This window comes from Psammomys obesus, unplaced genomic scaffold, assembly GCF_907164565.1.
Source record: "Psammomys obesus unplaced genomic scaffold, mPsaObe1.curated_primary_1811, whole genome shotgun sequence".
NCBI classification, from domain to species: domain Eukaryota; kingdom Metazoa; phylum Chordata; class Mammalia; order Rodentia; family Muridae; genus Psammomys; species Psammomys obesus.
Genome location: NW_026593286.1, coordinates 41,853,797 through 41,866,964, shown reverse-complemented (window position 1 = coordinate 41,866,964; position 13,168 = coordinate 41,853,797). Strand labels below are relative to the sequence as shown.

Sequence of the window (13,168 nt, the reverse complement as noted above, 5' to 3'; positions counted from 1 at the left end):
TGTGTGTGTGTGTGTGTGTGTGTGTGTGTGTGTGTGTGTGTGTGTGTTTACCATGTTGGGTATTAGCATAATACTGCCTTCATAGGAGTCTGAGAGTGTTCTTCTCTTTTTTTTTTAAATTTAAGTATTAGCTGTAAATCTTTGACAGTCAGAAGTTAATGGTGGGAACTGGAAAAGATCATCCTGAGTGAGTTATCCCAGAAGCAGAAAGACACACATGGTATATACTCACTCATAATTGGATACTAAACATATAATATAATATAGGCTAAACATACTAAAATCTAATCAGGAAGGACGACTCTGGCTAAGATGCTCAATCCCCATTCAGAAAGGTAAAGAGGATGGATATCAGAAGAAGAGGGAGAAAACAGGGAACAGGACAGGAGCCTACCACAGAGGGCCCCTAAAAGGCTCTACCCTGTAGGGTATTGAGGCAGATGTTGAGACTCATAGCCAAACTTTGGGCAGAGTACATGGAATCTTATGAAAGAAGTGGGAGGTAATAAGACCTGAAGAGGACAGGAGCTCCACAAGGATAGCGACACATCCAAAAAGTCTGGACACAGAGGTCTTTTCTGAAACTGATACTCTATAGCAAAGGACCACTCGTGGAGATGGCCTGGAACCCCTGCACAGAGGTAGACTATGGCAGTTCAGTATCCAAGTGGCCTCCATAGTAATGGGGACAGGGACTGTCTCTGACATGAACTGATTGGCCTGCTCTTTGATCACCTCCCCCTGAGGGGGGAGCAGCCTTACCAGACTACAGAAGAGGACAATGCAGCCACTCCTGATGAACTAGGATCAGAGGGAAGGGGAGGAGGACCTCCCTTTTCAGTGGACTGGGAGAAGGACACGGGTGGGGAAGAGGGAGGGTGGGATTGGGAGGGGAGGAGGAAGGGAGGTATAGGTGGCATACAAAGTGAATAAACTGTAATTAATAAAAATTTTAAAAAAAAATTGGAAAAAATAAAATAAGATCCAAAATATCAGGGGAAAAAAAAAAAAGAAAGTCAGAAGTTGGGTAGAATCTTGCTTTTAATTCATTTGGCCTTCGATATCTATAAATTTGCCAGAAGACTTATTACTACTGTTTCAACTTATTCTTTCTTTCTATTTGGGTCCTTGATCTCTTTGTGGTTTACCTTGGATGTTTTGATATATCTAGAATTTAATCTGTTCTTTTAGATTTTCCAACTTGATGGAGTACAGGTTTTAAAAGTATTCCCTTAAAATACTCTGAATATTTTTGGGGGTCTATTTTAAAGGTTTCATTGTTCAGTTCTGTTAATTTGTATTCTCTATTTCTTTTGGTAAGTTGAGCCAAGAGTATGTCAATCTTGTTTATTGTTTTAAAGAACCAGCTTTTAGTTTCATTGATTCTTTATATTGTTTTGTTTTTATTTAATTTCTGCTTTAATTTTTATTATTTCTTGTTGTATCCTAGATTTGTGTTTGTCTTTTGTTTTTCTAAATTCTTGAATTGCATCAAGCCATTTAGTTGTGCTCCTGTTTTGTTTTTTAATGTAGGCTATTATTTAGCTATAATATTCCTTGAAGAACTGTTTTTAATGTATCCCAGAGCTTTTGGTGTGTTTTCATTTTTATTTAGTTCCATAAATGTATTGTTTTTGTTTTTTTGAGACGGGGTTTCTCTGAGTAGCCTTGGCTGTCCTGAACTTGCTTTGTAGACCAGGCTGGCCTCTAACTCAAAAGAGATCTACCTGCCTCTGCCTCCCCAGTTCCATAAATTTTTTTTTGTTCCATTAATTTTTTAAAAAATTGTTTTGATTTTTTTTTTTTTGCCAGCTCATGGTCCACTAAAGAGTTGTTTAAGCTCCATGAGTTTTTCACTGACAGAAATTTGTTTGCTATCAGTTTTAAGTTTTATTGCATACTTATCAAGTAGAACACATGGAAATTATTTTTTTTTTCTGAATTTGTTAACATTTGTTTTGTGTCCTAGGATATGGTCTATTTTAGCGAAGTTGCCATGGCTACTAAATAAAATATGTATTCTTTAGTGTTCGGGTGAAATACCCTGTAGATATGTTAGGTCCGTTTGATGTAAAATGTCTGACGGTTCTCTAATGTTTTGTTCAGATGACATATCTATTGGAGAAATTGAATTACTGAAATTGCCTACTACTGCTGGGCTGATATTAATCTGCCTTTAACATTAGTCATATGCTTTTTATGACATTCAGTGCCCCAGAGTTTGTTTAGTATGCATGTGTAGTATTACAATATTTTCTTGGTTAATTGTTGTCCTAATTAGAAGTGAAATGCCATTTGTCTCTTCTAATTAATTTAGTTTGGAGTCTAATTTTGTCAGATATTTAGATGGCAATTCCTGTTTCCTTTTGGTCCCATTTGCTTGGAACAATATTTTCCATCCTTTCAATTTAAAGTGGTTCCTAACACTGAGTTTCCTGTAGACAACAGAAAGACGAATTTTGTTTCTTAATCTACTCTGTGAGCCTATGCTTTTTGACTGGAGAATTGAGTCTATTTTTTTTTTTAAGTTATTATTCAAAAGTGTATATACAGCAGTAATTTTTGTTGGCTTTTTGCTGCTTCTTAGTCATGCTCTGTATTTATCATAGCTTCATTCTCTTTAGTTTCTTGGCCATAGGTATTCCTCTCTTTAGTCTGAAGTACTGCTTCTAGTATTCTGTAGGACTGCTTTGATAGTTATAGAGTGTTTAGGCAGTTTGTATCATGAAATTTTCCCCTCCTACCATTATGTGACATAGTTTTATTCAGTATAGTAGTTGAGGCTGACCATCATGGTTTTAGAACTTTGGAATGCACTGCTTCAGGCTACTTTAGTTCACAAAGCTTCCATAGAGAAATCAGATGTTATTCTGGGAGGTTTTCCTTTATATGTGAGGTTTTTGTTTTTTTTTTTTTTCTTCTTGCAGGTTTTATCACTCTTTCTTCTGTATATGTATTTTAAGTGTGATATCTCATGAGTAGTTTCTTTTCTGGCCTCATCTCTTTGGTGCTCTATATGCTTATGTCTGTAAGATACTGTCCTTCCTTAGAAGAAGTTCACTTACATATTCTTTCTTAAGATCTGGTTTATACCATTGACTTGGTATTCTTTTTCATCTATACCTTTAATTAGAAGATGTGGTCTTACCATGGTATCCCACAGTTCCTAAATGTTCTTTTCCTGAATTTAATATTTTCATATTCTTTGTTTGTATACTCTAATTCCTTTGTCTCCAAGCCCTGATATTCTATCTTCTATTTAAACTATTCTATTTGGAAAGTCTTTCCATGAGTTTTTTAATTGGGATACTGAATTTTACATTCTGTCTTCATTTTATTTCAAGTCTTTTCAATGCTTCTCTTTATTGAATTTCCTTTTCAAATCCTAGATTTTGTCATTTTGTCAGCCCTATTTTTTTGGGAGGGGGGGGCGAAGTACTCACACATTTTTCTCTATGTTCATTCTAAGTTCACTGAGCTGTTTTTTTCTTCTTTAAACTTCTTAAATTCTTAGACAAAGTCTAGATCGTTCTTTTAAGATCTGTGTCCTGGGGCTCATAAAAATTATTACAGAAAATTTCTACATGACTGGTGGATTTTGGAGGAGACAAATTGTTGTGTCTTTTTATATTTTGTTTTCTCATGAGACCTGTGTATGTGGCCTTTTTTGTTGGTGGTTGTATGTTTGATGTGGATACAGCAAACTGGCCTGCACACCAGATATGCGCTATCTAAGGAAGGGCTCCTTAGACTAGGCTAGAGCACTGGATGTGGGCTGAGCTCCACCTGAGCGTTGAGGTGAATTCAGGCGGTTTGTAAACTCAGCAGGCTAGACAGGAGGACAGGATATGCTGGCCAGGCTAGACCTGGAAAGTAGCTAGAGTGTGGTGATGGGATAAGACCTGCAGAGACAGAGTTCTGGGCAGGTGCTGTGTGCAGGAGGAAGAGGGATAAGAAAGCAGACTCACCAGGCAAGGCCAGAGCACAGGGGGTTTTGGCATGACAGGAAGTGGAAAGTGGCTAGAAGGTGGGGCCACTGGACAAACCTACTTCCATACCCTGCTTTCTTTTTTATGACAGAGTTTTCTAATCATTCCCAGTTTCTAATCATTCTAATTATGCCCAGTTCCCATATCACTTCTCACTCCAAAACAGTCTATGGTAAGTAACTACATGCTCTGTGTTGGAGATCTATAACTGAGGAAGACCTGTTTTCAAAGAGCTCAGTGAAGCAAACAAGATAGACACTCAGTACATTCTACAGTCCCTTTTGATATACCTCTCTGAAATCTGGAACATGAGGCAAGGCATACAAAACTAAAAACATTTAAAAACAGAAGCCTAGAATTCTTTTTGCTCCCCATATCATCCTTACTTAGTAGTAGAGATTGGGAGTAGAATTAAGAAAGAAAGAAAGAAAAAAAAAAGCCTGTGTATTTACAAAAAAAAAAAAAAAAAGTATAGCAGTGAGTCAAGCAAAGATTAGCTTTTCTAGACTTCTTTGATTAGAAACTATTAAAAGTGAGTAGGTATACAGTAGCCTTTACTTTCTAGGGATCAGTGGTACCAGATTTTATGACTTTTTAGGGTTCCTTCTGAGGTCTAAAAACTAAGTGGTAATCAGGTACCATACACAGGAACTACTGATGTCATTCAGGCACTTTACCTGTGCTCATATATGGCTGCCTCTCCTTAAAGCAGTCACTTATATAAGCCCTAAAGTCTCCTCTAAGATCATTAATTAATACCTCTAATGACAACACCCACTTGGGATGCAAATAAGGCACAACAGAGTACTGCCTATTTCCTGTTTAAACACCAAGGAAGAGTAGGAGGAGGACAGTATGGTAGAAGGAACCTTAGTAGTAAGGATCAAGAATCAGGAAACACTTCCTACCAAGGACCAAAGAGTAAAATTTTAGACTTTGTGGGTAAAATCTGCCCTAACTATGCAGTCTCACCATTGAGAGTAAAGCCCAGCCACACACAACATAAACAGAGGAACTGTGCTCTGCTCTGCTCAGCTTTCTTTGTAGAAACATGTTTTCTGCTTTCCTGAGGCAGCAGTGGCTACCATGGCCTACATGACTTTGGGCAGTGGTAGTGGGGATTAAATGACAGACATGTGTACAGAAAAGCTGGGGTCAGGTGCACACTTCTGCACATGCTGTCAACATCCACAGCCCAAGCAGGGCAAGGCCTTGGCATTTCCGCAAATCCGAAGCACTGGGTTCCTTGAGAGCAATGTTCACAATTGAATGCTCATTCAGACAGCGGTGCATTCACTGCCCGGAGATGGTACCACCAAGTGAAATGCTGAATAAAAGTGCCCAGATTTCACAGTTATTTAAAAGCAGTGGTTCTCAAACCGTGGCAGGAGGGGTCAAATGACCTTTCCACAGGGGTTACATATCATATATCCTGTATATCATATTTACATTATGATTCATAACAGCAGCAAAATTATCATTATGAAATAGCAACAAAAATAATTTTATGGTTGGCGGTCACCACAACACGAGTACTGTATTAAAGAGCTACAGCATTAGAAAGGTTGAGAAGTACTGTTTTAAAGTATTGACCTTAAAATGGTCTGATTAAATGCAGTCGGGTGACCACCCACACATGGCGGGGGGGGGGAGGGGGGCAGCAGAGGGAGAGAGAGGGAGAGAAAAACAGCAACAGAAAACTTGAAAAGAAGGGGACTTGTTTGGAGGGATTTGGTGGTTTGACAGGGTAACTAAATTAAGAGGGTAATACAAAGAATATGACCAAAATACATTATATATGTATGAAATTGTAAAAGAATTTTTTAAAAAGGTGGTTGGAATTCAGCCCAAGAATGATCCCTTGCTAATATAAAGTTTTATTCCATTTAGTTTTATAAAGTTTTCAAAGTTCAAAAAAGGTTTGAGTAACCTGTCATTCCTGCTGAGTGATTTCTCCAGCTTTGGTTGATAAGTTTGTTTGTAGAGAACTTCACTTTTCTTTCAAGGGACCAAGGGCTCCACGTCACACAGAACCTCACAGTGAAAACTCTCTTCTCTTGACAGGTAAACACAAGACGTGAAGAGTAGTGAAAGGGATCAGCGGTTGCCAAAGTGGCCTGAGAGGAAAGACTGGTCAACATTGTGTGGACAACCCTGTACTGTTTTCCAAAGATGCTGTTGAAGTAGTCTTAACACAGCCTGCCTTCACTCTGCCAAAGCTCTACATCATGGGCTGCATGAAGTCAAAGCAAACGTTCCCATTTCCTACCACATTAGACATTGAAAGGATACATGAGAATGAAGAAGCATTTATCCCAGAGGAAAGCTTTCAACATACGGTCCTTTATTTAAGCCAACCCCAAGTCCAGGAGGAAGTGAAGAAACACCCAGAGCCTGCTAATGTGGTCCTTGAATATGCAGAACATCTGGCCAAGGAAATTGTGCAGGATGCCTTGAAGCAGTGGGCATGTGAGAACATCAAATACTCCAACATCCCATTCATCGAGAGTGAAGGCTCCGACACCGCCATTGGATGATACTCTGCTGTGCTCTGGATGTAGTCGGTGCTAGTTTAAATACATGAACCAAGTTTTAAAACTCCAACTGGATGTAAAAACCATGTCTGTGATAATATTAGTGTAGGGATGCTGATGATGAAGTATAATTTTAAGCAGTTCTATGTTAACATCAATGTATATCTGCTTGATCTTGAATTTTGGTCGTAGAAGGTCTGGACAGAGGTCTTATGCCATGTCATTAGCTGTCTGTCATACCATGCTCTTCCTGAGGCAGTAATGACATCACCAAAGAAAATGTTGACTAAAACGTGCCTAAGTTCCAAATGGTTATTTTAAGGGATTGACTTTAAAATGACTATTTCTGTTAATTTATACCCAAAAAAACCAACCAACAAAACCAAACCCAAAAACACAGAACATGAAAAGCGTTTCCTTAAAATGTCTCAGCAAGGAATGAATGCCAGCCACAGTGATCCAGAGCATGCCTGTTGTTAAAACCATTTGTGTCAGGGATTGCCCACGTCCTGACACCTGTAACCGAACATTAGGAACCACCAATGGAGAGGGCTGCCTTGAATGCTGTTCTCAGTAGAAAGTCAGTAGGAAGTCTATTTTTGTAGATGGAAAGAATAACACCCACCTTGAGCCTCAGGGTCCTGCCACAAATGTTACTGGAGGATTTTAACTTTGCGTGTTATGGCCATCTTTAAAAGATAATTTACAGAAGTCATGACAACTTCATTGCATAGAAATATGCTCTTTGTTATCTTTCATCCAGTAGATCTTGAAAATGAGAGACACCTAGTCTGCAAGGTGAAACTTGAAGCTGGTATCATGGCTAACTCTGTGTAGAGCCTCGCTGAAGTGCTGGTGCAGGGGTGCAGGAGTTGATGGTCCAAGAGGACTTGCAATTCTCCTAAGAGTAGGACAGAACTTTCCTCCCAAAGGGAGCACCTATGTGGGATTTAGCAATCTCTCGAGCCATATATTCTCCTGAATGGAGAACTTGTGTGGGTTTTAGCAGTCATGCATGCCCACAAAGCACTTTTAGCCATATATTGTAGAAGTGTTATAAATTAGGCATTTTAAAAACTATCATAGAATATACACTTTTTATTTTTTAAAGAACTTAACTATTTAAAGCTCAGTAGTAATAAAAGACTTAGGACAAAGTCAATAGAAGAATGGGACTGAGTGTCTAGAATTATCAATGAACTGTGCTAAGCACAGAGTGAGGGGAAATGGGGTCCATCTACACCTGCCCCTCAGTGACATGGTTTATCAGCATTCTTGAAATCCAAAACCATTGGAGAAAGGCTTCTGGTATCACTGTGAGCTAAATAAGTTCTTGGCTTTGTCCATAGTAAGAAATACTGCCTCTAGTTTTAATAGTCGAACAGTGTGAAGCCTCCAGGTTTTAGAAGCAGAGAGGTCATTAAAATGAGCAACAGGACATCTTTCAGTTTGCTTTCAGAAATCTGATCGTTGTGGAGTCACAGTATTCCACCCCACCTGTAATCGAACAGCTTACACAACTGTAAGCAACCACACAGATGGTTATGGTTCCTATACCCATCTGCACATAAGGCACAGTGCAGAGTGCTTCCCATAATGTCCAGTTCATGGAACACTCTAGAGTTTCTAATTCTGTACTGACAATTCAGGCAAAAGCCTAGGTTATAATGTTTTCCACTCATCTGGCTTCTCATATGAGGACACCTGTTACAAGGTTTCTTGTTATTCAAAATATATAATTAAGTATACAAAATAATATATACGTTGGTTAGAACATGAAGACATAGTCTACCTAGGGATACTGGCAAGTGGGTTTGGTTTATATGTGAGTATTTCAACTTCAAGTTTCCTCTTTGTCCCACGTTAATTCCAGTGGTGGAGCAAGAGTATGTACCACCTCTGCTACCCTCTTTCAGCAACTCTGATGAGCAGTTTTACTGTGAAAGCAAGCACTGTGTCCTCATCTTGACTTTAGTGAAAGATATACATCATAATCTTCTAAAAGACTTACCTTTACAACACATGAGAACTGTATGTCAGCCCATGAACAAGGAACCACAAGGCTTACATAGAGATGTGAATAAACTGTGTGTGAGTAAAAAGTTGAACACACTTTATACCACACTGGATAGTATCGGGGTATAGTTTGGCCTTGCTGAGAACGAGGCATCTTTCATAAGGGGTCAGCCTTCTTTCCTGCCTTTATAGTCATCATCTGAGCCTTATTTGAGGTCTTTCATTAGGAAGAAGAGCACTAAGAAGGAGGGACCCATGAACAGAGCACTGACCCACTCGTTAGCAGGGACATGTAGAACACCAGCGTAAGGGCAGAGGGACTGCTACAGCACATGGCCTCAGGCACATCTGTAGAGGAAATCAATGTGCCAATTCCGAATTTGCTAAGACTTAAAATGCCACAGTGTGTGTCACTGCTCCTCCCTGTTGTCTCTTGGTACTGTTTTGTTTTGCTTAAGGCCTTTGATGCTAGAATTCTCCCATCTTAGTTTCCTTATCAGTTCTTTACCAACTACCTGTGGTTATTATCACTTCAAGGACAATTTTGAAGGGACAGGCATGGTTATCTTAAGCCCCCCAAAATCTGTATCAAGCTCTCATAAGCATTAAAAATAAATTCACAGAAATAGCATGATATGCACATCCTACTTAATCACCACTGGCATTCAGTGAGATGGGACAAAGTATACTTTTGAATCATATTATTTTAGAAATATGAAGTTAGACATGTATAAATGGTCAAGAAGCAGTAATATATATGTAATGTCTATAGAAACATAGGATATATGTTAAATGACCTAGCAAGCCATGTGTTTCTTCCTTGGAGCCATAAATACTAGCTTCAAAGAATTAGCTGTTACTTTATTCACAAAATTCAAGTTTTATTAGCAAATTCCCCGTAAGAGTTAACTCTGAAGTGGTATTTTTTCCCCCAAATATTTTTGTGAAAAAAATTTTTTGTAACTATAATAAAAGTTCAATCGCAATTAGCCAGCTGAAGTAAACCCCTTTTGGTGTGGTCTTCACTGATGTTTCACATGGAGACTTCTATTCTGTACTGCTAACACGTACAAAGTGAATGAAAGTGCACCGACATAGACAAGCTCTTGGTCTATTAAGGTCTAATTTAGGAGCTTTAGAACAAAATGTGAAACTTGGCCTGTACCAGGGTATTATTTCAGACCTGTTCTTTTGGAGGAAGCATGCTTTATGACAAGTAGATTGAGAGCTGAGAACATGTGGAAAGCACTACCCTCTAGGCGGGAGCTGCCTCCTGTGTGTGTTGGTGGGGGAGGTCACAGGGGATGCCATGTTGGCAGGAGCCCACAGCTCTTTTCAATTCTGTTGCTTTTGCTCTTGCCTCACAGTCTCTTAGTTTATCAGAGCCTGGGATGAAGGAGACATTTTAACAAGTTACAAAATAAATGATTAGCTGACTCATGTAAAAATTATCTGACTTAAAAATTTAAGATCTTGAGTATGGAATTCTTTGCAGTTTCTTACATCCCTTAAAAACATTCTGTCAAGGCTAGAGAGATGCTTAATAAATGCATTTAAGACCTAGCTCTTCTAGAGGAGGTAGGTTCAGTTCCCAACACCTACACAGCAACTCAGAATCATCCTTAATTCTCATTCAGGGGATGCAATGCTCCCTACTAGCTGTGCAGGCATATGGTACACATGCAGACAAAATGTGCATACACATAAAAATATTTGAAGAAGAATTCTGTCAACTTTCAATTAAATTACTAAAAATATTTATATTTTAAACTGCTTTTAGTTTATCACATAATGGTTTGATGTAAAAAGCAGAGTGTGTCTGTCTTAGAGACTGGAGTTTCTTAATTTCTCATTTTTTCCAGGCTAGAAAAATACAGCAATGACAAGAATAATGCTTTCATTTCTACTGGGAAGGGTGTTCTGATGACCCAGGAAAGGCTGAGGATTAGCTGGCATTCTGGAGACAGAACTTCCTACAACCTCTTTCTTTTTTACATGAGAGTTTTCCTGGTTACAAATAATTATTCTGCTACACTGTTGTTTTAAAATATATTCATATGTTTAAAAAAATGAAAAGTTATAAAGCATCAACATACCACCTCCAAATTTCAGGGTCTTTATTTTTAATAATCTCTTCATAATTTGGTTAGTTAGCCTATAAACTACCCCTGGAACCCACAGTTACCATTTAAATGAGAGATACACTCAGGATTCTCTGGAACTCTTGAGAAGTTCTGATCTTTTAAAGCAGGGACAAGCAAACCACTTTTGATGAAGATCACAGTAGACATTTGAGTGCTGTGGGTCACACAGTCTATGCCATGACCACTCCAAGCAGCCACAGATAACAATTGCTGCGACGCTGCCGTAACGTTCTAGAAAACATTGGTGCTGGAACTTCAGCTGTCATACCATGAGAAGTTATAAACACTGTTGTTTAAACTTCAGGCAACCATTGTATCATGAAACATTAGTCTGGTCATTTCCCCAACCATTTAAAAATGAGGAAACCATTTTCAGCTTGTAGGCTGGATGAAAATGGGCAAGATGCCAGACCTGGCCTCTGGCTATGGGTTTAATGACCTCTGCTCCAAAGTAAACCTTAGGGGTCTGACCACCTCAGAATTTCAAATCTCTACTTCCCAGAGATTTAAAGTAATGATTCAAATCTTCATCAGTAATGTCTTTTAGATTGGATGGTTTCCACTTTGGACTCTGGTCTTTGTCAATGAGAACTGTCAAAAGAAGGTCAAGAATTAGCACATTTTTCTGCTGTTACCAGATTTAATTACTGAACTAATAACTGTGTTTTACTAGGCATATTTTTCTACAGCACATATTTTGAAAGGCTTATGCTTTTAATAAAAAACCCAGCGAACTAATCTGACAGCTTAGACATTCCTCTTCTGTCCTCAGACAAAATTATAAATGAAACCTCCATGTCACAGACAACCAAACTTGGTATTGGTGCAGGTCAGAGGAGAGGCAAGGGAGGTCAAGGGCCACCTAGGCTTCTAACTAGGTTTTAAAAGGAAAATTAATTGAGGTAGAGGAAAAAAGATTTTATGCATAATTAAATGTAGATATTGCCCTTCTGCCAAATCCTCTGGTATACATAGCTTTGAATAAAAACAAAGCAACAAAAATAGACCATCAGGTAATCACCAAATCTACTGTTTCAGCACAGGCATCACTCAGGGTAGCCAAAATATAGCGCCTAAGGATTCTAAGTGTGAGGCAATCTGTAAGTGCTTACAAAATAAAAAGAATGCCTATTTTCTGGTGTTAATACACTACAGTTACACTCATGCTATTCAGGAGCCTAGATGGAGAGAATGCAAGAGCTCCATACTGTTCCTCACAAGTATTTGTGAATCTACAACCGCAATCAGTTAACTGGTAAGGTAGCAAAACTCAGCCTTTAACAAAAGATGGGAGAGAGTGTGCATGCCCGTGGGTGTGGGCGTGTGTACATGAGTATGTGTGTGTGTGGCTGTGTGTGCATTTGTTTTGTTGTTTGCTGTTAGGCCTCATGCACCCTGGGCAAGCATTCTGTCACTAGGCTATATTTCCAGCCTTAAATATACAAGCTCTATAGAGATTTACAAAAACCAAAATTAAGCATTAAGTCTATAGTTGGAGCACCACTCTGGGAAGCAAAGAAGAAGGATGCCTTGTTGCACAGGAAGCTTTACACACAATTACCTGTAGACATTGAAGAGGTGCTTGTGTTTAGTTTTGAGATAGCTGGGGACTACAGGTATGCAGACAGCGCTACTGGAGACCACACATTTGACTGTCTAGTGTGGGATTGTGAGGCAGATCAGAAGTGGATGTGAGCCCTTCCAACCTAAAGCTTCTATTTCTTAGCCAGTGCCAACGAAAGACCAGTCTTAGGATACCCTTTCCACAGAGTCTCTTTCTCTTCAGCTGTGTGGCTAGCGCTGTCTAACTCCTTGGGATTCTATTGGAGGAGCACAGGAGAGAGCACTAAGCAAATCTGCCCCTGCAAGGTGGACAGTGCTGTCCGTGTGGGATGCTCAGCGCAGGAGGCAGAGCTTCTAACCTTGGGCTCTGCTAAAACGCTTCATTTTTATCGTCTATACCAGAGAGGAGTTCATCCTAGACACTAAGAGTAAGAATGTTGAACAACCACCTCCCTAATTTGTGAAATTATTTTACCTAATTTGCTGACAAATTTTTTATAGTCAGTAAATTGCAGCAAGAATACTAAACAGTTTTACTCAGAACAGATGTTACTTTCTGAATAAAAGTCTATGCTGAAACAGGAGGTAACATTTTTGTCTCGCTGAAAAAAAATGTAGCTTGAGACAGGTCTGGATGCACATGAAAGTAACTCCAGCACTCAAGAGGATGAGACAGGAAGCTGGCAGGTTTGAGACTAGCCTGTCTTATACAGGAAAAGTTTGTCATATGATAAAAGTTCTTTTTCAATTTTAGTAAAGTAGCTTGATAAGCAATTACTTTATTTTTCTTGTTGTTATTGTGGATTATTTTATTCTTTTGGTTTTGGAGACAGAGACTCTATTTTGTGGCTCTGTCTAGGTTGGACACAATAAGTAGACCAGGCTGGCTTGGAATTCAGAGATCCACATGCCTCTGCCTCCT

The 13,168-nt window shown here is 39.0% G+C and overlaps 2 protein-coding genes across 3 annotated transcripts in view; one reads left to right on the top strand and one right to left on the bottom strand.

Annotated features, from left to right (window-relative positions):
- Window positions 1-6,526, top strand: part of CUNH2orf88 (chromosome unknown C2orf88 homolog) — a 19,147-nt gene extending 12,621 nt beyond the window's left edge. The window contains exon 2 of the mRNA XM_055616806.1: window positions 6,054-6,526. Coding sequence (XP_055472781.1) covers window positions 6,218-6,526 — 309 coding nt within the window. The 5' untranslated portion in view covers window positions 6,054-6,217. The remainder of the gene's footprint in view (window positions 1-6,053) is intronic.
- A 4,115-nt stretch (window positions 6,527-10,641) lies between these two features.
- The window catches only part of Hibch (3-hydroxyisobutyryl-CoA hydrolase), a 68,127-nt gene continuing 65,600 nt past the window's right edge, over window positions 10,642-13,168 (bottom strand). For both annotated transcript variants that reach the window (XM_055616501.1, XM_055616502.1), the window contains one exon: window positions 10,642-11,274. In XM_055616501.1, the coding sequence (XP_055472476.1) occupies window positions 11,159-11,274 (116 nt within the window). In that variant the 3' untranslated portion in view covers window positions 10,642-11,158. The remainder of the gene's footprint in view (window positions 11,275-13,168) is intronic.